The sequence below is a fragment of the Poecilia formosa genome, unplaced genomic scaffold (assembly GCF_000485575.1).
Source record: "Poecilia formosa unplaced genomic scaffold, Poecilia_formosa-5.1.2 Scaffold153, whole genome shotgun sequence".
Lineage (NCBI taxonomy): Eukaryota > Metazoa > Chordata > Actinopteri > Cyprinodontiformes > Poeciliidae > Poecilia > Poecilia formosa.
Genome location: NW_006800092.1, coordinates 847,007 through 872,441, shown reverse-complemented (window position 1 = coordinate 872,441; position 25,435 = coordinate 847,007). Strand labels below are relative to the sequence as shown.

General features: G+C 38.1%; 1 protein-coding gene across 1 annotated transcript in view; it reads right to left on the bottom strand.

Moving 5' to 3' along the window:
- The window catches only part of LOC103146177 (E3 SUMO-protein ligase PIAS1-like), a 63,881-nt gene extending 43,003 nt beyond the window's left edge, over window positions 1-20,878 (bottom strand). Inside the window, exon 1 of the mRNA XM_007563967.2 lies at window positions 20,800-20,878. Within this exon, the coding sequence (XP_007564029.1) occupies window positions 20,800-20,823 (24 nt within the window). The 5' untranslated portion in view covers window positions 20,824-20,878. The remainder of the gene's footprint in view (window positions 1-20,799) is intronic.
- Between the last annotated feature and the right edge of the window lie 4,557 nt (window positions 20,879-25,435).

Sequence of the window (25,435 nt, the reverse complement as noted above, 5' to 3'; positions counted from 1 at the left end):
ATAGGCCTGAGGGGAGTGTTGTTCTAGGGTTTAGTATGTGGTCTATTTTGATTTTGAAATTTGGTACTTTAGTTTTACAACATCTCATTACTGGATGATCAGACATAATTACATCAACCAAGTGCAAAGAGTGATAAAATATCAATAATTAAAAATAAAAACAACAACTGCTCCTGGGATACAGTGCAAAATAGAAAGAACCAAGAACTTCAGAGTGCTAACTAGTGTTAAACACTGATAAAGCGCTACCATCATTTTGCATAGGCACAAGCAGATAGCTGCTTTTGGACATGAACAAAAGTTTAACGCTATAAAATTCCCAAATCTAAGCAGCAGCAGCGGCACACTGAAGTGAGGAAGTTAAGCAGCAAAGCGTGCTGCTCGTCATTAGTTCACTAAACAGTGAACTAATATTCTTTGACATGAGTCTTGATCTCATGTCAAACATGAGAAACAAATGAAGGGCAACAAGTTGCTGTAGTTGCAGCACATTAAAGGTTTGACTGAAAACTTGAACACGAGCAGCATCACAGAAAGCAGCCTAAGTGTTGGTTAAACTGTGCCTCATCACTTCCCACTGCCTGCACACCATGCTGCAGCTTTACGGCCAATTAATGCTGCCTTTAAACTCAAACAGTTCCACCCGTTTCTAGCGATGTTCAGACTCGTGCTTTCAGTGCGCTTAGTAAGTTGAGTTGAGTTTGAGCAAATGGCAAACAGCAACGGTGGAGAAAATCTTGATCATGTCAATTCTCTGAAAAACACACAAACAACAATAACCGCTGGTGATGCGTGGCATTTTGCGTTTCTGTAAGGGTCCACGAGCCGCCTGAGGGCGGACTAAAACATACACAAGACAAATGCAGAAGAAGAACAGAAGCCTCTTCAAATTAGACGCGAAAAAGAACCAAAATTCACTGGTAAGCTAATTCTGGTGAAGGAAACAGGACTCTAATATTCATGAGTAAGTGCTGTGTTGTCAAAAATAGCATAGAAGACAAAGATCTGATGGTTATCTTTTTTAAAATATTCCTTTCATGACCAAATTCCAGACCAAACTTAGCACATTTCTGAATTTGTCGTGTGGTTGGGTGAAAATAATGAGTGTCAAAATGGGTTTACTTTATGATCTCATTTTAACATCATCACTAAAACTTTTCTGTAAAAAAAAAAACAAAAACAAAAAAACACTGTGAATGAAAAACTGTCCGCTGCGTAAGACGACACGTCATATGGAATCTAAAACATCACTTTTTGAGCCTCTTTCCAACTTTTTCTAAAAAAAAAAAAAGGGTTTTATCTTTATGCAACCTGTTGAACCTCATGGGCCAAATGAGCAAAGAGACTGTCAGACTCCCAGGAGGGAAATTGTGGCAAAGCTTTAGTTTCTTTCCTTTTTTTTTTTTTCATAAAAAGGACAGAAATTAAACTTTAAAATTTTGTTTTAATGTGTAAAACAGAAAGCATGTGGAAATTTAGAGAAAGTTGAGTCAAAGTAGATAATACAAATTCACCTGTTAATTAGCAAGTGATGAAATTTAAAATTTAAAAGAATTAAGTCTGGAAACTCAATTTTTTCTGCCAGCAAACCTGCCGAGAAAAACATGTTCTTTGACACACTTGAGGTGGGTAAATTTCAGACAAGGCCATCAGAGGTTTGAGCCACTCAACAAAAAACCACAGACTCTTACGACGTGTTGCAGTTCTGCTTGTACAATATACTGATTTTCTTCAGATGTAATAATTCTGGTCTGGAACTCAACCAATGCATCAAGGGTTTAATTATTAATTAGGTGGCAATAAATACGTCAATCCACAAAGATTTCTACTGTTCTCTATTTTTTGATGCGTTCAACTTTGTTCTTTACCCACCAGGAAAAAGGAGGGAACGGCATTTAGCAGCAACTTTAACATATACAATTATGTCCAAAAAATTCCAAATCGTGACAGCTGTGATAAATGTGTTAAGTAAAAACACAGTTTTTTCCAAACAATAACACCTAATAAAATACAGGAAATCCTTCTGTAGTTATAACCAGAACTCAAAAGTAATAGATTAAAATTGCTCCACTTACAGGCAATTTGTAAAATGAATGTCTAACCATTTAATCAAATAAATCAGCATAAAAAGTGTCCCAACACATCATAGAGAAAGACAGATCCATCAAGCAGAAATATCGACACTCAATAATTTTGTCCCTGATGGCCAATTTGTGTAACATCTCCTGACAGCTGAGAGCCTGTCATTTTATGTCAAACATTATGAGGGTAAAATTATGCACAGCTTTCGGACCAACTCTGAAACCTTCTCCAGGAACTAATTTCTTTTTTTTTCTTTTTTTTTTTTGTCTTTTAAAGGTTTTTAAGACCCGCAGACACCCAGCAGACTCCTGTCAGACTGAAAAGCAGAGTGTAGGGTAATAATTTTCTGTCCAGAGCTGGCTAGAATGATGGATGGAGTGAGGGTGGGGGATGGGGGAAGACAGAGCCTGCAGCTGAGCCTCCAAACCGAATGAAATTTTCCACAGCTCCAAAAACTGGAGGGAGGGGGAGGGTGGGAGAGAGGATGGGAGGGCGGCGAAGCCGATGGCGGGGGTCTAGATGGACACACACACACACACACACACACACAAAACATTTCTGAAATGAGCATGGCACTAATGCTGCAGCAACTAAATAAAAAGTTTGACCAGAAATTAATTAACAAGTATTTAATGTTTTAAAAGAGCTGATTATGTGCTTTATAGATTCGTGAAAAAAAAACTGGGAAATCCTACTTGAACTTGTGGTTGACCAAGATATTAATACATATGAATATTTTATCAATTAAAAAAAACAGTCAAGTAATTGACCACTTAAAACTAAAAAAAAAAAAAATGCAATTAAAAAAAAAAATGAATTCCTGGTGAATTATTCCCTATATAAAATGGCTAACGTTACACTCGGGTGCATCACATCAGGTGAACATGATGTCGATTTTGAAAGTTTTGCCTTTTTAAGCCTTTATACATTTAGTTTGGTTCTCCTGATTGCTGCAGTGAGAGTGAACATCATGGCGACACTGAAAGCTCTCTCGGATTCGGACTGGTTTGCTCTGAATGTCCACAATAACGTTATCGGGACCATTTGGGTTCACACTTCCACAGCAACCATTGTTGGCCTGCGTCTCATTTGTTGAAAGTTCATTTTTTCCCCAAACGATCTTGAACGCATCAGTCACGCCTTCTTCCCTGCCCATTTGGAAACTTCCAGATTGTTTACTTGGTGAAATGAGGAAGCAAGAAGACTCAGAATCATAAACAGTCCAGTGAGATGGCCACTCAAGACCAGGACTTCTGGAATAATTTTTGGGATAAACCAAATTCTGAAATCCAGGAATAAAAAAAAAAGTTGAATAATGAAGCATGGAAGTGATATGGGAATGTTTGTGACAGAAGGACTTCACATGATTTTCTACCTTGTATCAGAGAAAAATATGAGAAATATTTAAATAAATTAAAGGTTGAACTTAACTAGATCCTTAAACATGGTAAGAACCCAAACATGGACGTAAACCCACTTTTTATAACTTTTCCTGAGTCAGAAAACACAATCATATTGATTTCTTTTGTTTAATTTGTACATTTCATTCCGACAGTCAAATCAAAGAGAAGATTTGACATCATTATGTCTTAATACAGAACTGCTTCATCGTTTGATCAAATATATTAAAAAAAACAGTGTGTATGACGTGCCCGTCTTTGACTTTACATAGTTCTGTCTCACTGTTTTTTCCTGATGCCGCCAAGCCGAATTTCAAGAAGTATTGTCATTTCCTGGAAACGAATAAGCTAAAAACACTTTGAATGACTCATCCTGCTCGGCTCCTGACAGCCTGTAATAAATTTCCATCCATTGAAATGATGATGAGATTCAATCAATCACAATAGAAAGTTTATTTCAGGCAGCGTTTGGACCACTTGTTTTATAGGAAACATTTAAATATATGAGTATTAATGAGCAGTACGACATCTGGGGATTTAGAAAGTAGGAAGCTATAAAAAATAGCTACACCTCGTTCTCAGAGTGGATCAAAGTTTTATTATTTACACTTTCTTCTTTTAAATTCTGACAAGGCGGATGGTGTTTTCCTTGTACCAGAACTAATGAAAAATATCTTGCTTGATTAGTCAATCATTTGATCTGAATGTCATTAAATTGGCCTCCGATAATAAAGTAAAGAACCTCGGTGTTATTTTTGACCAGTATGTCATTTGAATCCCATATTAAACAGGTTTCTAGGATTTCCTTCTTTCACCTCTGTAATATTGCCAAAAAGGAGAGATGCTGGAAAACTGGTCCACTTATTTGTTTCTTCAAGGCTGGACTACTGTAATTTTTTTGCAATCAGGAAGTTCTCAGCTAATCATTAACAAATCCAAAAAAGCTGCAGCTAGAGATCTGACTAACATTAAAATATCCATAAATGTCCATATGTTCATAAGAGAGCACTTTGCTCTCAGACTGCAGATTTACATGCTTTCTAAAAGCAGACTGGGAGGCAGAACCTTTAGTCTTCAGGCTCCTCTCATGTGGAAACAGCTCAGTTTTAATCTGTGAGGAAGACACCGTGTCTTCCTCACAGGCAGCCTTTTAACACTAGGCTTAAAACTTTTCTTTCCAATTAAAGTTACAGTTAAAATAACTTCCTCTCTTATGCTGAATTCTACAGATTAGACTATCTGAGCCATCTCTTTACTTTTGTTTACTTTCTTCTCCTACCACGCTCCAATTTGTGTCATTGTTAACTACTTTTCTTTTCAACGTCTCCCCAAACCCCGTCAGGGGTTCAGCCGCTTGTACCAAACCAGTTAATGCTGTTAAAAGGGAGTTTTTCCTCTATGCTGTCGCTACATGCATGAGTTGAAATTACTTTTTTTTTTTTTTTAAAGCGCCTGAAATTGCATGCTTTGTCAATTGGAACTATAGAAACAAACTGAACTGAACCTAGTGTTTCTGAAGTAGGCATTCGACCGAGTAAAGCTCTTTCTGTCCTGCTAAATGATTAGCTCACCATGTTGTTTTTGAGCTTTGTGATTTTTTTTATTTTTTTTTTAAAGTGGAATGTCCTTGACTTCAGTCCAAAACCTCCACAGATCAGATAACGTATGACAAGGTCAGTCAGATATTGTTTCAGAGATTCAGCTGGGATCAAAATTGCAACAAATACCCTTGGAAAAGTGTTTTTCATAGCTAAATTTCTTCAAAGTTGCATAACTTTGCATTTTTCTCATATTTAAAAAACCCCACACAAATAACTAAACCGGTTATGTGCGTTTCATCTGCATTCTGACACACACCTAGACCTCATCGTCACAGAAAACACTCTTGTCGGCGCTGCAGCTCGGAGCAGCGGCCTGTGCTGAAGCCGCAATGAAAGGAAACGGGCAGCATGGACGCCTGTTTGATGAGGGCAGACGGGATGGAACTGGCCAGCGGCCGACTCGTCCTGAATGGGACGTTTTATCTGTCGGGAGACACAGTGGCCTCCGAAACGGGCGACTGGCTGGCATCGCGGTCAAGTTTCTGAGAAAATCTTCCCCGGTAAAGGTTACAAGCGCCAAGCTATTGTTACAATTTATTTTTCAGAGAAGAAATAAAAGCTGTTCCAGACTGATAGAGTGTCTCGTTTTATCAAGCTTTTTTTTTTTGCTGCCTTATGGAAACAATAATGATTTGCACACATAACATGCCAACAGAACCTGAAAACAATCCTGTTACCTTTATTTTCTCATCATTGGTGCTAAAATGTAAATCAAAGGTTAACATTTCTACTAAAAGTATTGGTAGCACTTTGTTTGATGGGATGTGCATAAAACTGATATTTACATAACAGGTATTATGTCACAAACATGACATAATACCTGTTATGAACATGAAGGAGTCTTCATGAATGTTTATGACTGTTGTCATGGAGTGTGATTTGGTAAATAATGGCACTTTTAATGCAATTTTGCATTAAAAGTGTCATTATTTACCTAGATCAATTAACTTTAAATTGTAATGAACATCTAACACTGGAACTGGAAGAGATTTTAAATATTCAACATAAACACAACAGAAACAATAAACAAAATGAATTATGAAGTCTCTGTAAACAAAAATGTCCTTCAGCAAAAGGTCCAGCTGAGACCAAAGCACCAAACTGAAGACTCAATTCATCATCCAGTTTTTGGTAGAAAAAGAGAAAAACAATAAATTGTGTAAATAGAAACTGAGTTTGCTTCAATCTAGCATGCGACTAATTGCCTTATTGCTTCTTGCGACATGTCTAATGTCTAACACAGCTCAGGAAGAACCTGTTTTCCAGTCAGATGGACACTCTGCCGCTGAAACCAAACTTGTCTTAACACTGGCTGGCTCAAACGCTTAAACGCTGAGAAATCAGAGAAAACACTGACGACGGGAAACAAGCAGAAGTGTGAGGAAAATGTTAAATACAGCAGATATTTTTACCATCTGTTGTATTTACCATGTACGTCTACCTAACAAGCACATTTGAGAAACTATGCATGTCATCAGCCAATACACACAGTACTGTTTCTGTACGGGTCTCATATTTTATAAATGTTTTTTCAGCGTAAACTACCACAAAACTTTGAGGCTTGAGGCTATTAACATTTCAGTAATGTTACTGCATGCATATAATTTTCAAGGCATGCATAAAATCTTGCAGTTTTTCTCTGTTCAAATTCTATTTAAATGACAGTCAACCTTTAGAGCAGTGGCTTCCTGAACTGAAATTAGAGAGTAAATTCAGCCAACTTCCCCTGTACAATTTACAATTCCACTTCATTTTTTTCATCACAAAAAAAAATATATATATATCATTTCAGATATCACTTGCAATGCAAAGTATTTCAGTTCAAGTTGAAGCTACATGCAAATTGCAGCCACGAGCTCCAGACCCGACACGCAGCGAGTCAACACCGACGTACTACCGGACATAATTAGGCTCACGGTGATCGCATGTGCTGGCCAAATGGTTTATGCATGCACAAAACCTCAAGTGCAGCTCTCAGCCACATGACAATCATATGACACCAACACAATTATATTTTCCTCCCCATGTGCGTGAAAAAAAAAAAAAATAAATAAATAAATCTGCAATGGTTCCAGGAAGCCTTAAAGTTCAAAACACCTCTTTAAAAATACCAAGGGATTTCTACCTATGATTACTTCCAGTAACCATTTAACAAGGGGAATGATTAAAATGTTGAAATGCAAACATCTCTTTTGCTTCAATCGCACACAGGGACAAAAAAATAAAAAAATACCACGAATAGTTTCTTCCTTTTATGACGACACAGAGAAGTAACGCAGTGAAACGCGAGCCTCCGGACCACGCCTTGTTTTTGACGCCAGGCCTTCGTCACTCCCCTGAATTTACACTCGAAAACCTTTAGGAAAACGTCTGCAGTCATCCAGGGTGGGGGCGGCGAACATCCATCACTGTGTATGAAAACATGTGGATTGCTCTTAGGGCTCCTACTGCAATCAATTATCTAAAACAAACACTCCAGCTATAACTTTATGAGACAGGCCTCTGGGGATTATGATCTAACAGTTAATCTAATTACCAGGCACACTGCTGGCAAATGCTTCAACTGTAAGAAAATATGAGCAGAATATGACCCATTTACAGCTTGGATTTGTCAAACGAGAAGCATTTTGGGACATATATATATATATAGATATATATATATATATATATATATATATATCCTGCAAACACAACTTCCATAAGGTGTGCTTGAAAAAAAAAAAGAAAAGAAAAAAGAAACCTAACAGTCAACCAAGACGTTAAAAGCTAAATATTTAGTTTTGTAAGAAGAATTAGGCTTTCACACAGCTGTTATGTTTTGAATGTGAAATCTGAAAGCAGCATGAGAAACTTTGTCAAAGTCTTTCTTTTTCTTTTCTTTTTTTTTAGGGGACTGGTGGTTAAAAGACAATAGAAACTGATTCCTTTAATTAATTAGAATTTCTTTAATCAGGAAAAGTATTCATTTTTAAAAAGAAAAATAATACATCTATTGATTTTTACTTCTTAAGAGTTAAACCACATGTAATTTGTTTATCATTTACTTCTGAGGAGACAAACTTTTTTGGTAAATATTATGAAACAGTCCTAATTCTCCCAGAGCGCCTGAAAGCCTGCTGGACTTCAAGTCAACAAATTGTCAATTACACTCGTAAAACTGACCAAAATGGAGCTTAATGTCCATCTACAACAAAATAAACAGTATCTGATAATTACGTCTTTAAGAGTTTGGAAAAAGAAATCCATCAGAAATTTTAATCAGAACCTGAGCGATGCATTCAGGTAACTATCCGGGTTTTTTTTAAGCCGTGTTAACACAACGCTGGGCAAACCCTTGAGTTATTTATATCTGAATGATTCACAGGTCAGGGTTAAGTGGCTTATAAAACAAAAACAACATTCCTAATAAAGTAGTCAGGTACTGGACTAGACGAGAACCAAAGCGCAAGTGTCACAATTTGTCTTTAAAAATCTGTAGAAACACAACAAAAAATACCAATAAAAACACATTTCTAGCTTAGAAGAAGATCTGTTAAAAAAAAAGTAAAACATAAACAAATATGGGATGATTAAAGACTTTGAAGTGTATGAAAAATAGTTGTCAAAAGTTTTCACTAAGCCTTACTAAAGCTCCTGGTACGATGGTAAAGATTTCCTACCTGCAATCAAATTAAAAACATACAAAATGAAATAAATACTACTATAAAAAATCATGTTTTATAATAATCACATTAAAAAGGCTCAGGCCTAACTGGATAACGAAAGGTTTTAATACGCTGACCAGGGTGCCCTGGTTACAGTTTTCTGGTAGATCAATAATCAGCTTGACTTGTCAATTCCAATTTTGATCAACATCAATTTTTTTGTGTCTAAGTTGACAACATTGGGGCGATTATTGCCACCTATTGTCAGTAAACTCTCTCTCATGGTGGAGGAAATGGGGACTGTGACTGATTTCCACACCTTTCCAGAGGTAGATAAGAAAAATATACTATTGTTTTCACCTGCGAGTATCGGCCGATCGCCCATAAAGACGAAAATCAGGCTGGAGTATCAGTGCATAGCACTGATGTGATCCGCTCTGAAAAAGTGCGTTGAATAATGACGCACAATAGTCAAATTAAAGACAAACCAAAACCACTCGCATATAATCACTCTGTTTTTCTCTCCTGCTTGGCTAAATTACGCTCAAATCAGAGTTTGTTTCGTTTTATCTTCAAACAAACAAACCCAGATAAACAAAATCTGGAAGTTTCCACCCTAAACACAACCTGCAGCCATAAACAAAAATCATGAAAATCAATGACTTCATTTCACCTGTTCCTGTTGTTTAGCCAGGGTTAAAAAAAACAAAACAAAAAAAAAACAGGTAGTGCAAATCTTAAATATCTGCCTTGTTGTTATCCAGAAAAACACAGCTGAGCTCTCTGTGTTTACTTGCACGGCTAAAATAAACCTGTGCAGTTCTTTCATTTGGTTTTGAGAAGGTGAACAGTACTGCAGTTCTTCTGAATCCCTGGAGGCTGGGAGATGGTGAGGCTCATGTTGAGCCAGGCAGTCTCTGCAGGGTGTGTGTGTGTGTGTGTGTGTGTGTGTGTGTGGTGGATGGGGGGTGGAAGCAGAGGTTGAACACTACCTGGCCATTATATAAAGCTCCAACTCTCGGCTACAGGGCTCTGTACTGAGCGCCAGCCTCCTCCCCTCTTTGTCCTCCCATCCCCCCACCTCTTAGCCTTCCAGCTTCTCTGACTCAAGCTTAACTATGAAATGCCTCCGCCTGTTGTTTTCTCCCTCTCTCCTCTCTCTAGAACCCCAATCACGGTGTGCATTGTGGCTCAAACAAAAGAACATTTTGGGGGGACAAAGACGTCGATGAGTGCGGGTCTTCTTGTAGCTGGATAAGATCGGGTGACCCAGCTGGACGTAGTCCTGAAAGGCGTCTCTTTTTAATCATTAAACGCCATTCATCCACACCTGAGGCTACTGAGGTCTAGTCCCAGCTTGCCACGGGTAGATAGACATCTAAAACCAGCTGTGTTCAATGCCGAGCATCACGAAATGTTGACAAGGGCGTTTTTCTGATCTGAGGCCAAGATGGCGAAGGTTCAAGTCGCACCGTTGTTTTAAATGCTAACACAATCGCCTGTGACCGAGAAGAACCACATCTCCTGCTTTGTAAAGACAGAATAGCCGTCTTATAAAGTGCAACGCTGGATGCCGAAGAAGGAAAAGAGGAGCTGTGCTCGCACTCTGCAGCAGCCTTTTAGTCCAGCTCGGTTGGCAGAGGTCGGCAGAACTTGAGATGAAGGGGAATGGCAGAGACGGGAGCAGGAGACTACAGGCTGGGCAGGACCACAGATGCCTTTTATCTTGAGAGGAGCCTCTTTGATGTTTGACTGCATATACGGACCACGCAACTGTGGTTACGTTGCTGAGCTCCGGTCCAGAGTTTCATTCAGAGGAAAGATGACAGCCTTGATGTGTTCTTAAGATTTCATTTCCTTTCTGCGCCATATCCAACTGCAAATGTGACAATGATGCAGAAAGAGGTAAAAATACCAAATTTACCTGGTTTGCTGCATCTTAAGTTAACGACTGAAGCATAAAATTATATAAAACATGATCCCCTTTATATTTATGTTTTGAGACTTCCCTTTAAAATTATCTATAAACATAGTCTGACACAAGGTTACATCATCTTAAGAAATGCAGTTACCTTGAAAACGACCTAGACAAGTGGATTCAGTCCCAAAAGACTCTCCATCCAACGTGCCGTCTACCTTTCTGACACTTTGCAAACCAAGTACTGTACTTTGAATAAAACCTAAGTTTTAATTGAAAGTGAAATCAAAGCTTTGCAATGTATCAAATGGCTGCAGTAATTGAAATGTTTGCGATGTCAATGTCTTCAATGTCACAATCATAAGAGCTCTACTTGATCTGATGCACGTCATGCACATAATTACGGGCGTAACAATACCTAAAACTCACAGGACGAGACACGACAATGATTTCACAAGAACAAGGTCGGATTTTAATATCGCTTTCAAGAAAACTTCAAAGATCAAGTTTATGCTACAAGAAGGCCTTTATTTTGCATTTTCTATTGATTTCTCTACAAATTAAACAAACTGACATCTTTCTTGTTAGGATTTCTTTTTCTCTCTTCAGATCTTAGCACAGCGCTTCCACTACGCATGGTCTGCAGTACAACACTCACCACTGCTGTGTTAGTACTGATAGTGTGTGCTGTGACTGCAATGTAGCTCAACGTACTCTTAGACAAAGTCATTGGTTGTTATAGCGATTCTTTCTGCCTCTTTCAACGTCTGAACAACTCACTGTGCTTTCATATGTGTCTTGTCTTGTCATTTATTGTTCCTACTGGGGATGCACCAATTTATCGGCCGCATCCCCAGTAGGAATCAACTGCTATCTTCTGCTCTGCTGTGAGAGAAGTTTCACTAGCAGATCAGCCCACCAGATCAGCTCTATATGTTTGCAGTTAACAATTGTCATCTCACTGTTGGCAACTCATCAACTTTCTTGCTACATTTTGCAACATTTTAGACAAAAAAAAAAAAAAAAGGATATCGGCCAAAATCGGAATCGGTAGGTCAGGCTAGATCATTAATCGGCCAGCAAACTGCAATCGATGCACCCCTAGTTCCTACTAAGAACCTAAAATGTTATCAGTCAGAGGATTTAAGAGTAGTTACTGCATCTTTGATGAGGCAAAGTCATATTGACCGCAAATGGCTAGCGCTCTCAAGGCAGCATTCAACTGAACGAGAAGTACTGCGATATTTCAATATCGGAAGATCTTGTATGATGAAATCTTACGCTGCTGCAAATATTATACCTCAACTGTTGGATTTACGTAAACTTTTCAGTGCTGAAAACACAAATGATGGACAGCAACATCTTCGATTAACTGAAAATCTGCGATTTTCAACAATGGCATAGATTTTGTGACCAAGATGTTAAAACTTGTAGATGTAATTTAAAGGAAACAAAACAGTGGGGGGAATCTGGGGTAATTGCAGCCATATTTGTTACAATATTCAACAATATTGCATGCTTTTCTAACATGCCATGCAGCTCCAGTTGAAGATACCCAAGTGTTCCCACTAGGAACCCAAAATATCTCACAGCATCTTGTATCTCATACTGTCTTTTTTTTTAATGTCTTTTACAAGAAAAAAAAAAGACAGATGAGGCACATTTCCACCTCATCTAAAAAAACTATGGAAAAAAATAAAGCATGTAATTTACAATCTGTCCAAAGAATCACTGTCAGCTCAGTCAGATAAACCTTCGATGCATTTTTTTCTTTAGCAGCTGATATCCTGAACCTCGCAAAATGTGGTGGAGACTATTTGATGGAGGACACTACAGGTCACTTATAGCTCATATTTTCCTACATGTCATATGGACCTTTGCCTTAACAATCCACGCTGATATTGTTAGCTGTGATTCCAAGAATAGTTTCCTGTTTTTAACGGAACAAATCGATTTGGCCAAAGATCAGACAGTAAAACAGCAATCTCAGGAAACCTAATGATAAATATTACAGGCAATTAGAGTTGTAAAAAGGTGAAGCAGAGGCTTTATGAGATTACCTGGGGTAATAAAGGATGAAGAACTGTACACAGCTCGTTATAATTCAGAGACGCTGCGGTCAATAAACAATACCTTTTATTTCCCCAAACAGCTTTTCTCTGACAAACAAAAACAGAGATTACTTTAAAACTCTGCCACAGACAAATGGTCCACTAATTAAACTGATGAGGATAAACAAACAAGATGTCGCTGATTTAATCAAACTAACCTTTATCTCGCAAAAAATGGACTTGCTTTTTCAGTTAATCACTTGATGATGATTACCACATTGTGTGTTGCTGTCCTCTAATTTGGAGATTTCACAAGTGGCACACAGAGAAGTCTGAAGTTTTCTTGCATATCCAAAAGGATCGGGCCACTCTAAGCAGACTACTTCCTAAAGAATGAGGGGTGTTTGGTGAGTCACTGGCTTCAGCAGCACTCCCCAAGGTCAAAAGGTCAGTGTAGAGGCTGCGACTGGTCAGACTGCAATAAAAACATATTTTCCAGTAAGTGCGAGTCATTACGTCATCTCATCTGATGTGTTTCATGACATAAAATATTTTTTTCCAGAGTAGATGGATGTTTCAGTTTCTAACTTCCTATTTTCCTATTTTATATATATATATAAAATATATATATAGCATTGCAGCAGTGGATAGCTGCTAATATATATATATATATATTTTTTTTTTCATTATGCATTCCAGATGGGATGTTAAAAATTAGATATGCTCTTCTAAATAATCAATGAAAAATCTTTTGTTTATACTACAGCATCCAATCCTAATTTTTCATATAATTTTTAATGTTTCAACTGGTATTTGGATGATTAATCTTTGAATTTGGGATCCCGATCTTTGAGGATGGTCGGTATCCTTGCCATCATCCTAATATTGTATCTCCCTCTCCAGATCCTCCAACAGCTTTAAGTCAGGACAACTAACAGGGGTGCACCGATAGGAGAATTTGGGCCTATAAACATCAGTATAAACATTGCTGTTATGGCTGATATTTACCAATTTTATATTCATTTCTCCAACCCTTTTGACACCATGAAATAACCACCGCACCACTAACATTGCTTCACTGCTTCAGCCTCACAGTCCTGCACGGCATCATTACCATGCGGTCCACCTTTTGCATGGTTTCACAAAGTCCTTCCGTCTCCAAGTACTGATGAAGATTTATTGTGGATATTAGCTGTATCCCAGCTCCAAAACATCTTATTCAGATGACTGAATTATCTCCCCAGTCACAAAGTTTTGAAAGGGTCAACTAATCAGTCATTCACTTCAACCAGAAGTGTTCAAAGGAAATAAAGCATGAAAACTCTCAGCTTGACTGCTAATGCTGACTGGGACTACATGTCTCTACCCTCAACAATTTCCCATGTTAACAAAACAAAAATAAATATATGAAATGCTTTGTTAGGAAACCCCTGTGGCACTTTAAGCAACAGCCATGTCACCATTTTAATACCATCAAGGTACAGCCAAGGTTTATACAGTTGCAGCTTCAAAACCACAAAAAAAGTTTATAGTATTAATTTTGTTGTTAATAACAGAAAGTGTCAGTTCGCACGACATGTTATTTATTCCACCGTCACGTGTAAGACCAGAGTAACGGACCCAGTATGTGTTGCTGCACACTGTCAGTCAAGCTGGCTTGAGGAAGGGAACGCTCATAAATTTGTCTTTGTTGAAAGAAAGACGAAGTTGGCTGTTTAGAAATACTTACTGTTGCAAAGAAACATGAACAAATGTGCCTTTTATGCACTACATAGATAAGATAAGGTTAACTTAAAAGAAATGTCCTCCAAAAGCTGTGATAGAGTGTAAAGGCGGAATAAAGAAAGAGAAAGTCAGACTAGTTCATCGAAGAAAACCGGCTTGATTTAGTACCTTTTCTTTATTTTTCACTACGGCGTCTCATTTTTCATTATCTGTGATTTTTTTCAGCAAAACTAAAATAACTATAAGAAAACAAATATATCTATAGCAACATTTTAAAATAGCAGGGTTTCCCCCCCATGTATTATAAGCCTGGCGGGCCACCAGGCTTTACTTGTGTCCCACCAGGCTAAATATTGTTTATTTATTTTAGGCTTTTTTTTTTATTGCTTTAAAAAAAAAAAACATATAGTTGGTATTTAGGTATTAATATTCCAATCAAAAACGATGTGGACCGCTGCACGACTGCTTTGGGCTTAGCAAGTTTTCTGGGGGAAACTCTGAGAAGCATATTTCTCTTATTTAGCAAATAAAACATGAAAGTACTGTATTTTTGGTTGATGCTTATTAAATATTTTGGTGCTATAACATATAAAATCTCATTAAATGTGGTCCAACATACTGCAGAGAGAGAGTCTGACTGTGGCTGAGATTGATTAGGAATTGGATACTAATGCTAGTGAAAATTTATTCTCTGACTCTTGTGCCACACAGCAGCAAATAATAATAATAACAAGTGCATGATAAGTCATAAAAGTGACAAATCTCTATTGCAGAAAGCTGCAGATGGAGGGATTTATTGATTCTGAACACTCAGCGCTCCTGATGTGTGCCACAGTAGAAAGAAAGGAAGGAAGGAATATTCTTTGATGAACCCAACTTTTCAACCATTTACTTGTTCTTGTTTCCCAGCAAAACAGCTCTAATACCTGAAATAATTCAACGTCCTGGAAAATATGCTGGAAGAAAAATGCATTTTCTCTCCCTCTCTCGTTCCTCCTGTTGGAAACAAGCAATTGAGCTCCACACTGCTGCCTACCCCATGTCCATCTCAAATGTGACATGTTTCCACAGCAACAGCACTGTGCAACTAAATCACCACAGGAGTTAAGGAAAGCTCCATCTCTGCAAAAACCACACAAAAGTCGATGGCTGCAGACAAGCATGTACTCTCGCGGGGCAAGAAAAGTCTGACGATAATGGAGCTCGAATGGCGCTTTGACTGGGCGGAACATGTAGAACATATATCACGTTGCCTGAAGTGACAAAGCATGTTTGTTATCTTTGTCTGGCAGGCCAACTGGTGAACCTCCCTGAATACTGAGAACATGGGCAAAAAGGCAACAAACCGTCTACAACAGTTTGCTCCAGATGTTTCGACGCTAAACATCTCTGACATCTCTGGAGCAGAAGAAACATGCAACATCTGCATCAGGTTTGGCATTGTGTGGTTTATCACATCTGTTTTTGCGCTGCTACGCATCATAACTCCATTTATCAAGTGTTTCATATATGTATATATTTCCCTCCTTTTCTGGGTTGGGTGAAAACCTTCGCATCTAAACCTTTACATCTCAAAAAGCTGCGTGCGGCATTCACGAGACCAGCAATCGCACAATCTGACATTTCCACCTGAACTTCTCATTCTGCTCAAACTGGAAATTAAGTGCGGCGATAATGACAACGGCAATAAAAGAAATAGGCAGGTGTTGAAAGGATGTAGGGAAGCAAAGACGAGGGCCTGTATCATTAGGGATTAACCTAGCCAGAGGCTCTACAAATAGACTGTCTCCACCTATAAGCTGCCTGCACATAGACAGTCATTTGTATTGCCAGGTTGCTGCTGCAGCAGCTCCGGAGAAGAAAGAAGACAGTTCAAAGGAGCTAAAGGCGGATCGAGACTCCTCTCAAACAAAATGCGATGCAACAGGACGTGTTGGGGAGAGTGGGAGAGCGGGCAGGGAGGGGGGTTAACAACATCAGAGGCTTTCATGAGGATTTTATCGGAGATGACTGCACGGCAGCTTTATGCATTGATTCAGGATGTAAAGTATTAAACTATACAACCAGGAGCCTAATAAATGAAAAAAGCATGATCGCCTCTTCCTAATGTCCTGGGGATGGATTTTCTTTAGGATGAGGGGAGTTTTAATTGAATAAAACAAACCCTGGAAGTGTTTAAATCTGCTTCAATCTCCTTTAGGACAGACCCAACTCCAGGTGGCCACAAGATTCAAAGCAACGCTCAACAAATATGGAGTCATAATGCTCGCTTAGGTGCATGCAAATTAAAAAAACCCCTCAAATTTCACACAAGTAAGGCATAATGAACATGATGGGTCATGAGTTCAAGCTTCTGCAAACTGCTACCATTTAAGCCAGGATGTTATTAATCCTATTAGTTATGGTTCTTGAATACAAGTAAGATATTTGATCTGCTTAAGGGGGAAAAAAAGTATTCAAAAAACATCTTCACTGAGTTTCTTTGCATATCCCATAAAAGCCGACATTAAAAACAACTCAGAGTTTGCATTGTGCTTTTGAAATATGTGGCTGGCTCTTTTTCTCATAATTTTGTGATGTTTTATATAGAAAGTAAAACTTTATGATGACTCATTACCACAGACAGCTAAATAAATATATGTATATACACGTTATATATATATATATATATATACACACACGTTATATTAAGAGGATGTGATATGATCGGGGCAATAAGTGTTTTGCTCAAACAGCAGACGATAAAACGCAAACAGTTGTTTACACACACATATTTACACATGCATGTAAATATGTTACACATATTATACATGTTACACATTTACACATATTATAAATCTTCACGCTGTCACAATTGTAAATTTGCAAACTTGGCAGCTGCAGTGGTCAACATCACAGCTAGTTCTGCTCACAAGGATTCACACGGAGAGAAGAACTCTCTTATTTTGAAAGGTCAACTTTTCTTCATAAAGTATGAAACAGAATTAAAAGTATGATGGGGCTCAGTTATTTATTTCCAAACAAAATGAGAGAGGAAGTAGATAAATCACTGTTATCGTAAATATGTCGGGACTTTATGGGCGCTAATGCTTCACTAGTATGAAAACGTCCAGCTTGATGCATCGGCATGAAACCTGAACCGAACGCAGATGTAAAGCAATCAGTTCGTTTAAGATGCATCGCTGATGCCACGAGGATGACAAATCCACGAGAGCCAATGGCTGCCAGAAAACACCGAGTCTTAGAAACAATACGTGCGTCTAAAACCACACATCTGAAAATAATGATGGTCTGAGAGCAACTTCAACTCTGTTACAGAGACAACGTCACCATCAACATCACTTCTAGTCTCTTTCTGGACATCTTTCTGTTGCACTCACTGACCTTTGCGTATTTTTCTCTGTTCATATAATGTTTGAGTGAATGTGTGTTTCTTGGTCAGAAATATTGTGAATTTCTATGCGATATACAGAGTCTTGTGCATCATAGATGTGCAGGACTTTGTGGCTCTAACACCTAGGGGACATATTTAACACGTGTTTAAATTAGGAAGAAAGCAAGAGTGAATAATTTAGTAACGGGGTTTCTTAACTGCAAATATTTTCATTAATTTTCCGTTGGGTTTTTGTAACGTTGATCTTTTCATACCAAAAAAAAAAGAAGAAAACAGTTTAAAACCCCGACCGAAGAGAGTCTACAAGCCAAACAGCTGTGATATGGGCCTTTTGTTGCATTAAAATTAATTTATTAGATGCTTCTCTCTTGGACAAACAAAAACCACAACTATGAACAAGACTTAAAACTGTAACCTTTAATACGACTAAACAAAAATGAAGGACGTAAAATAAATATCAGCCTAAAGAGTCCTTTATGTCTCTGATCTTTCTCTTACATCCCGTCCGGCGCTGCGGCACCCAGAACTGAATCTGAGTGCCAAGAAGTTCATCAGTGACATCATTACCTAAACTTGGATTAGAAATTGCGTTGGGTTTATTTCAAATGCAATGGACAGAGTGACAGAAAAGAAAGGGAAGAAGAGAGAAAAAGAAAGGGAGCAAAGCATGGCAAACAGTTTAAGAGAAAGGAGACACAAATAGACGAGGAAAAAGGAGAAAGCGAATACGACACCATAGAAGTCTGCTTCTACACAGAAAGAGGGGGGAAAACAGAACCGAGAAACTACAGCCTTTTAAAAAAAAACAAAAACAAAACATACAGTACATATAACAACAACATCACTGAAAAGCAAATGGCACTAATTAATTCAAGATATATTTAGTGGCAACCACAGCCCAATATGGAGGGCATCTCTAAACAACTGAATCCAAACACCTGTGGGTGTGTGAGTGTGTGTGAGAAAGCATGCTTTTTCTCTGGAATATTTTATCTTTAGACCATAAAATGAGGCCATCCAAGAAGCCTGGAAACATTTTTGCCATGTTCATTTTTGTTTCTCCACAACTCTTTTCAGATTTGAAAACAGCCTACCGACATCCAATCATTTCCTAGATTATTTTGGGATTGAGTAAAAGCTCAGTATTCCATGGATTGGTTGAATTCGTAGACGCAAAACGAAACAAGACACAGCATGGCATTTCCACGTCACCAAATTGACATTCATTTATTAGAAATGAAAGTCTTCAATCTTTTAAACAAACAAAAGGAAAAAGTCTGAAAACATTTTCCATACTTTTTCACAACTGCGTATGAAATCTGTTTCCATGCAAACCCAGAGCTTACATCTGAAGCTGAAACCATGGGCCTGCTAGCTGAAGAGTGTCATAAAATAATCAAGTGTTAGATTTTAAAGTAAACATTGAAAGACTTTCTGCTTCTTAGTGTTTAATCATCGGATATTTTTATCACTTTTAACAGCACTGTTTGCTTATCCACTGATTTCTAGCCTTACCGAACTTTCAATATTTAAAAAGACAAAGAAATTCAAATTAATTCGTCTTTACAGTAGTTAGTTTCCCAAGACTTATCTTAATACTCTCTTCTTAATAAATCCATAAAGTTTGAGAATTTGTTACCACTTAATCACAACAAACACCTGCAGAGAAGAATTTAATTAGAAGGAGTCCTGAGGAAAACAGAACTAAAGATATCAGAACTGGGTGAATTTTTCCTTTTACCAGCTCTGACAGGCAGTCCAATTATTACAAAACCTGGGCCCTTTACTTTACCCTCAAACAAAGAATTACCACTGTTTTCTCTAAACTAAGAGAATTTAGCTTGGTGCAATGATTCAACTCAACAAAACAAACTAACAAAAAAATGTGACAGTTTAGGGAAATATCTTGTGACTTATAAAAGAGGATAACCTTGTAATCAGTTCATAATAATTAATATATCCACAAAACTGCATATCATTCAAACTAACGTATGCAATCTGCTGGGTTTCAATGGGAAACTCCCCCCCCCCTGATTTCAGTGACAAAATGAATGTTATTCAACCATTACGCAATTAACACTTTACTGTTTAATTCCAACTAGCATGATACAACCTTCGCTGCAAACCAGATCTATGTAAACATGAGCCAGGTCAAATCTAATCGGTGCAAACCAATAACCCGTATGTGGCAAACCAATAAAGAAAACGAACCCAGTTGTTAACGGTGTTTGAACAGCAGCAGCTGACAGAGAAGGTTATTTAAGATCACAGAAACCGGTGTAAGAAAAGCTCTAAAATAAGACGATCGATTCATTAAATCAGCCCGGAGCTCATGTAAAAACCGATCCTGGAATAACGGGAGTGAGCAGCCAGCGCACCGTTACACACTGAGGTGTGTTGGATCATCAACAGGTAAACTAAACCTCAGGCTTATTGGTCCAAGCCAGGTGATCTGCATCCACATGCAGGCGGACAGGGCCTCTGCTCTTAAACGAAGCTGCATATCGATAGCAGCCTCTGGGTTATAGATAAGCCCGTAATAATGAGCGGGTTTTAACTAAGAATTCACAGGTGTGGAGAAGCTGCTCTCATTATATTCAACCCGCCTCGTAGTCTGGAGGCTGCCGCCGCGTCAAAACCGCCCCGGCACGCAGGAGAAACTCGCATAAAAAACACTGTTTTAACTCCTACAGACCGAGTTGTGACCGGGATAAGTGACAGGCGCCCGGGAAGGAGCTGGTGCGCTGAGGAAGACCGTCCGTTTCAGCCAAACCAGCGCCTCTCAACATCAACATAAACATGTTCGCAGGAGCTGTTGGCGGATTGAGAAAAAAAAAAAGTTTCTGCCGCGTTTCGGTGGGAAACCTTCAACCCGACAGGCTCCCAGCCCTCCCGACACTCAGTCCGCTCCAGAACTGCAGGGAGCCACAATGAAATACTGCAGGACCGGCTTAAATTTGTAATAATTTCAGGCTGCGCCTTACCTTCAGGTCCGCACTCTCCGCCATCTTCTATTTCTGTGCGCAGGCGTGCTGAGGTGTTGTCACATGACTGGGACGCGCAGAGGGGATTCGTGAACGCGCACAAAGCGATAGTGATGGGTTCAAGAACACACCTGAAAATAGGAAAAACTAAATTCTATCTATCTATCTATCTATCTATCTATCTATCTATCTATCTATCTATCTATCTATCTATCTATCTATCTATCTATCTATCTATCTATCTTTTAACAACAGCAACAAAAAATACATTATTATTTTATATTAATACCTATGCAAAGTTACTGGCTTGTTTAGTTTCAGTACAGTTTTATTGGTAAACCTGTGAGGTAAGAGTGAAATTGTTGTCTGTGTCACTTTTAGTTATGCACGTTACTTAAACAGAAGCTTCACCATAATTACAGAGGACAGCAACAATTACAACTAAGAGCAATAAAATAATTATTTATGAGCTAATAAAACCGCAAAGTTATGTGGTCAAATAAATGCAAGTTGTTAACCAATCTATCAGTGTAATTGGCAGACTTGTTTGAAAGATGTGTCTATAACTGATTGTCTTCCTGTAGCTTTTTGGTTTGCGTCCAGTTTTCATTGCTTTGCCTCCAACTAGCTCTACCACCTTTGTCCAAGAGGAACAACAATGATGGACTAAAATACTGCAGAAAGCACAAAGATGCACAGCAGGAAACTCCTTTGGATTTTCAGGGTCATGTGGGAGAAAATTTGTCCCAAGAAGAAAAAAAAAAGAAGTGAGATTTGATATGTGGCCAGCGTGGCGCTCACAACACCATGGAGCATTCTGATACAATCTCTGCGTTGAGCTGTTTCTCGTCTCATGGACTTGGTCCCAGTGCTTCACAAGATCACTGCCTAGAAAAAAAAAAAAAGTGTGATCAAAAAGTCCTCAGAGCAACTCGCGATGAACTGTGCATCTGCTAGCATGATGGAGCACCATGCACTAAGCCAAGAATAACAAAGTGAATCAAAGAGCAGAACCTTGAAATTTTGCATCCTCTCTCTCTACTCTGCACTTTGACCCTTTTTTAACAACACACCCTTTTTTATTACCTGTGGTCAGTTCGTTCAACCCAGGTCCATAGGCAGAGCTTAACAACTCCAAGAAATAACACTTCTCCTAACTTTTGGTTCAGCGTCCACAACACTTAGGCCTTTGTGTATCATATATGCCTTTTGTCATTTCTTCCAAAAAATTGCCAATCATTTTGCGCATGCATCGATTGCTTCTGTACAACACTCTGTTGTTTCATAATGTTCTATATACTTATGTCTCAAAAATGTCTCCCAAAGTGAACAGTTTCTCTCACGTGAACATCAGCTTCTACTAATCATATTTACGGTTGTGCACAGCTTTACCCACAGGCTGTTTCTAATGTTCGCTGAAAATAAATTTGTGCTTTCTTTTGCGCAACGTTGTGAATGAATAGGAACAGCAACGAGCAGCAAAAATGCAAAGCATGCATATTCAGTGTCTGGTCCTCATTTAACTCACAAAAAATACAGTTAAGTGTAACTGACTGTATCTGTCAGTTTTCAAATGGCTGTACAAATAATCCAAAGTATTTTTAGTTAGTGTCTGCAATGAAATCGTGACAAAGCTATTTGAATATATTGTTCATAAACATGTGAGGACTTTTCATTCTGATGACATGATTCTTGCTTTTGATGAATGAAGACTCCACTGTGAGCATTTTGCAACTTATCTTCTAAGTTTTGCAGTTTGTAGTTTTTTTTTGTTTTTTTTTTTTAGAAATGCACAAGCTGTTACATAAATGCTAAGTGAGCTGATAAATGCACCAAACAGCCTGAAAAAAACTCTATGACAAGAATAGTCAGGTTTTGTCCTAGAAGTTGACAAAGAGAAAAATAAATAATCTGTGAAGGAGAAGAGTCAACTCGTAAAAAATTTTGACATGACAAAAATAAAACCTTCTGACTTGTTTTCAATTGTTTAGTCTTCAAAACACTGTGAAAACTAAAACATTTAAAAGGCACAGAACCCAACATTAGTCATGTTATCTAGATTTCTGGTCATGACATTTATCTTTCTTTCATTAGAAAGGTGTTGGGATAAAATGGCGACAACGTGCAAATATAAATTAAGTACTGAGTTGCTTTAACCACTAAAGGCATAAATAATTGTCCAAAAAAGCTAATCCAACCGATGCTAACGCAATCGACTGAAACTACAATGAAAATATTTTGTCAACAATCTTTTATTGCTTCAACAAACTAAACTAAAACTAGGCAAAAAGCCAAGTAGAATGAGAACAACTATAATGAAATGTTAAGGTTTTTGTCGACTAATAAAAAAACAAGACCACAATATTGTATGGAGATGAATTTTAGTTGTCTGAAAAGGAGGGACTAGTTGCTTATAATAACTAAATATTTCCTCTAGGTGTTATGGTGACACATTGTAAGGGGTCATAGACATTCACTTTTCACTGATCTTTTTTTCTAATTATTTAAGTAAACTAAGTTGACTGACTAAAATGCAAAACAAATTAAACTGCATCCTAGTCAAAAGTCTTTGACTTAAAAAAAAAAAAAAACATTGAAATGGCCCATCAAATTTAAAACTGATTCCAACATGTTGGAAGGATTTGACTCTTTCCAGAAACCGTCCTGAGAGCGCTGGAAAGTTTCTACTGAAAGTTAAAACTGCAAAACTATTCACACCCTAGAGCTGTCATTTTTGTTACCTTACAACCAAAACTTGAAAGCAAACTTTGGCGGGATAACCTTGGACTTTCTGTTAAATTTAAAACGACAGCCTCTATCACGTGACCTTCGGCACATTTTGTTCTTTAACAGCCAGTTTCTGACTATCCTTCATGCTGTGGCCCAACGAGCCGAAGGCCACACATGTTTACGTACTGCTTCAGACCTTGGCTGTTGCATGATGTTTTCTCTGCCTCTGTAAATAGTGGAACAGTTCAATTCTTTGCAGATCAGAGCTGAGAAATATTTTGGGGTCTTTTTGATGATTTTCCAATTAGAATTTTAAAAAAAATGTTATTGTAATGTTTCCGTTTTGGTGACAAAAGCAGAGCTTCAAAGAACTTCTTTGTTAAGCATATGAATATTTCAATTTTAAGCCTTCATTTGTTTCTTTCACAATTTTTCAATCTGGCTCAAACTCAAACTAGGAATCTTCAGATACACTTTCTGATGTTGTGGCCAACCGGATATTTGTGGAGAAAAATAAAACTATTCTTTACTTTGCTTTTGGAGGCCAGTAGGTGGCGCCAAGTGATTTCAAAAGAGAACAAATCCAGCATGACGCGAATCCTCCAGAGCTTATCCTGCACAATTACCAAACATCGCCATCCCTGCTTACTGTAATAAGGTTGTTCTTCCACGCCGCACCGAACTTTATAACACTAAACACATTTTGGCTTTGTGCACAAATCCATAATGAAGATAAAAAAAAGAGAAATGCACAAAGACTTATTGACAAACCAGTTCTGCTGCTTGGTTCAGAGAGAAGAGGCCTCATTATGTCATCATGTATCGCTGCCATCTGTTGCATTGTTGATGCCCAGCGAGGGGACAGGTGTCCACTGACCACAAATGATTATAGACCAAATAATCAATCCACATCCCAGGGAGCAAATACTGTCAGACCATGATCCAGAAGCAAAAGTAAAGAGTTATTCTTCTTATGAAATGCTCGATATGACTGTGAATGGGATCCACTGATGCACTTAAAGTTAAACATGAAGGCCTGACGTCAAACAAAAAAACGTCTATCGCCCAAAAACTACGTGGTGTAAACAAGTCATTAAATGCAACGCAGTCAACTCTGAATCAACCCTTCTGATTAAATTATACAGCAATAAAGTAGAAGATAACAAAATTGGTCATGGCATAGTTTGTACGAGGCCATCCATATTTATTGGTAAATACTTGCAAAATCCTAGAAAACGTATTCATCTTTCATCGCTGAACAAAATCCCACTCTGTGAATTTTAGAAAACAAACAAACAAAAAAAAAAAAAAAAAACTCAAATATTTAATATCACTAAAATATTTATTCAATTCAGGAAAAAAAAAATCCCACATTAACATATAAAGTTTTGTTTTCATCTTTAAATCACTCACTGGTACCACAGTTAGTGTTGCCGCAAATTCCTGCTTAAAATATTAATACAGGATTTTCACAATTGTGCGTCGCCTCAGGTTGATCTGTGTCTCTAATAGTTTATCAGTAATCCACAATTTCCTGTTCTTCTAGGACATGGCTGTCCACCGCCAGCCCTCAGCCAGGTTTACAAGTGACACACCTGATTCAAATAATCCAAATAGCTCCTCAGTATGTCACAGTCCATCTTACCCACTTCTCAAAATAATAGGTAAGACGGGAGAACATGCCAGTCTACAAGCCCTATAAGAGCTGATTTATCCCTTGCAGTCCACTCTACTCTTTGTTTGACTGTAAAGACAGTGTCATCGGTTCACCAGGGTCGCCGTGGAGATTCAGGTGCAGTTCAGTTTTTTGTGGCTGTGCTGAATTGGTAGTTTTGTCTCCAGCCAGAGGGTGGCACCAAACACCAACACTATATTAACTCTCTGTGATCTTAACATTCTGTTTACT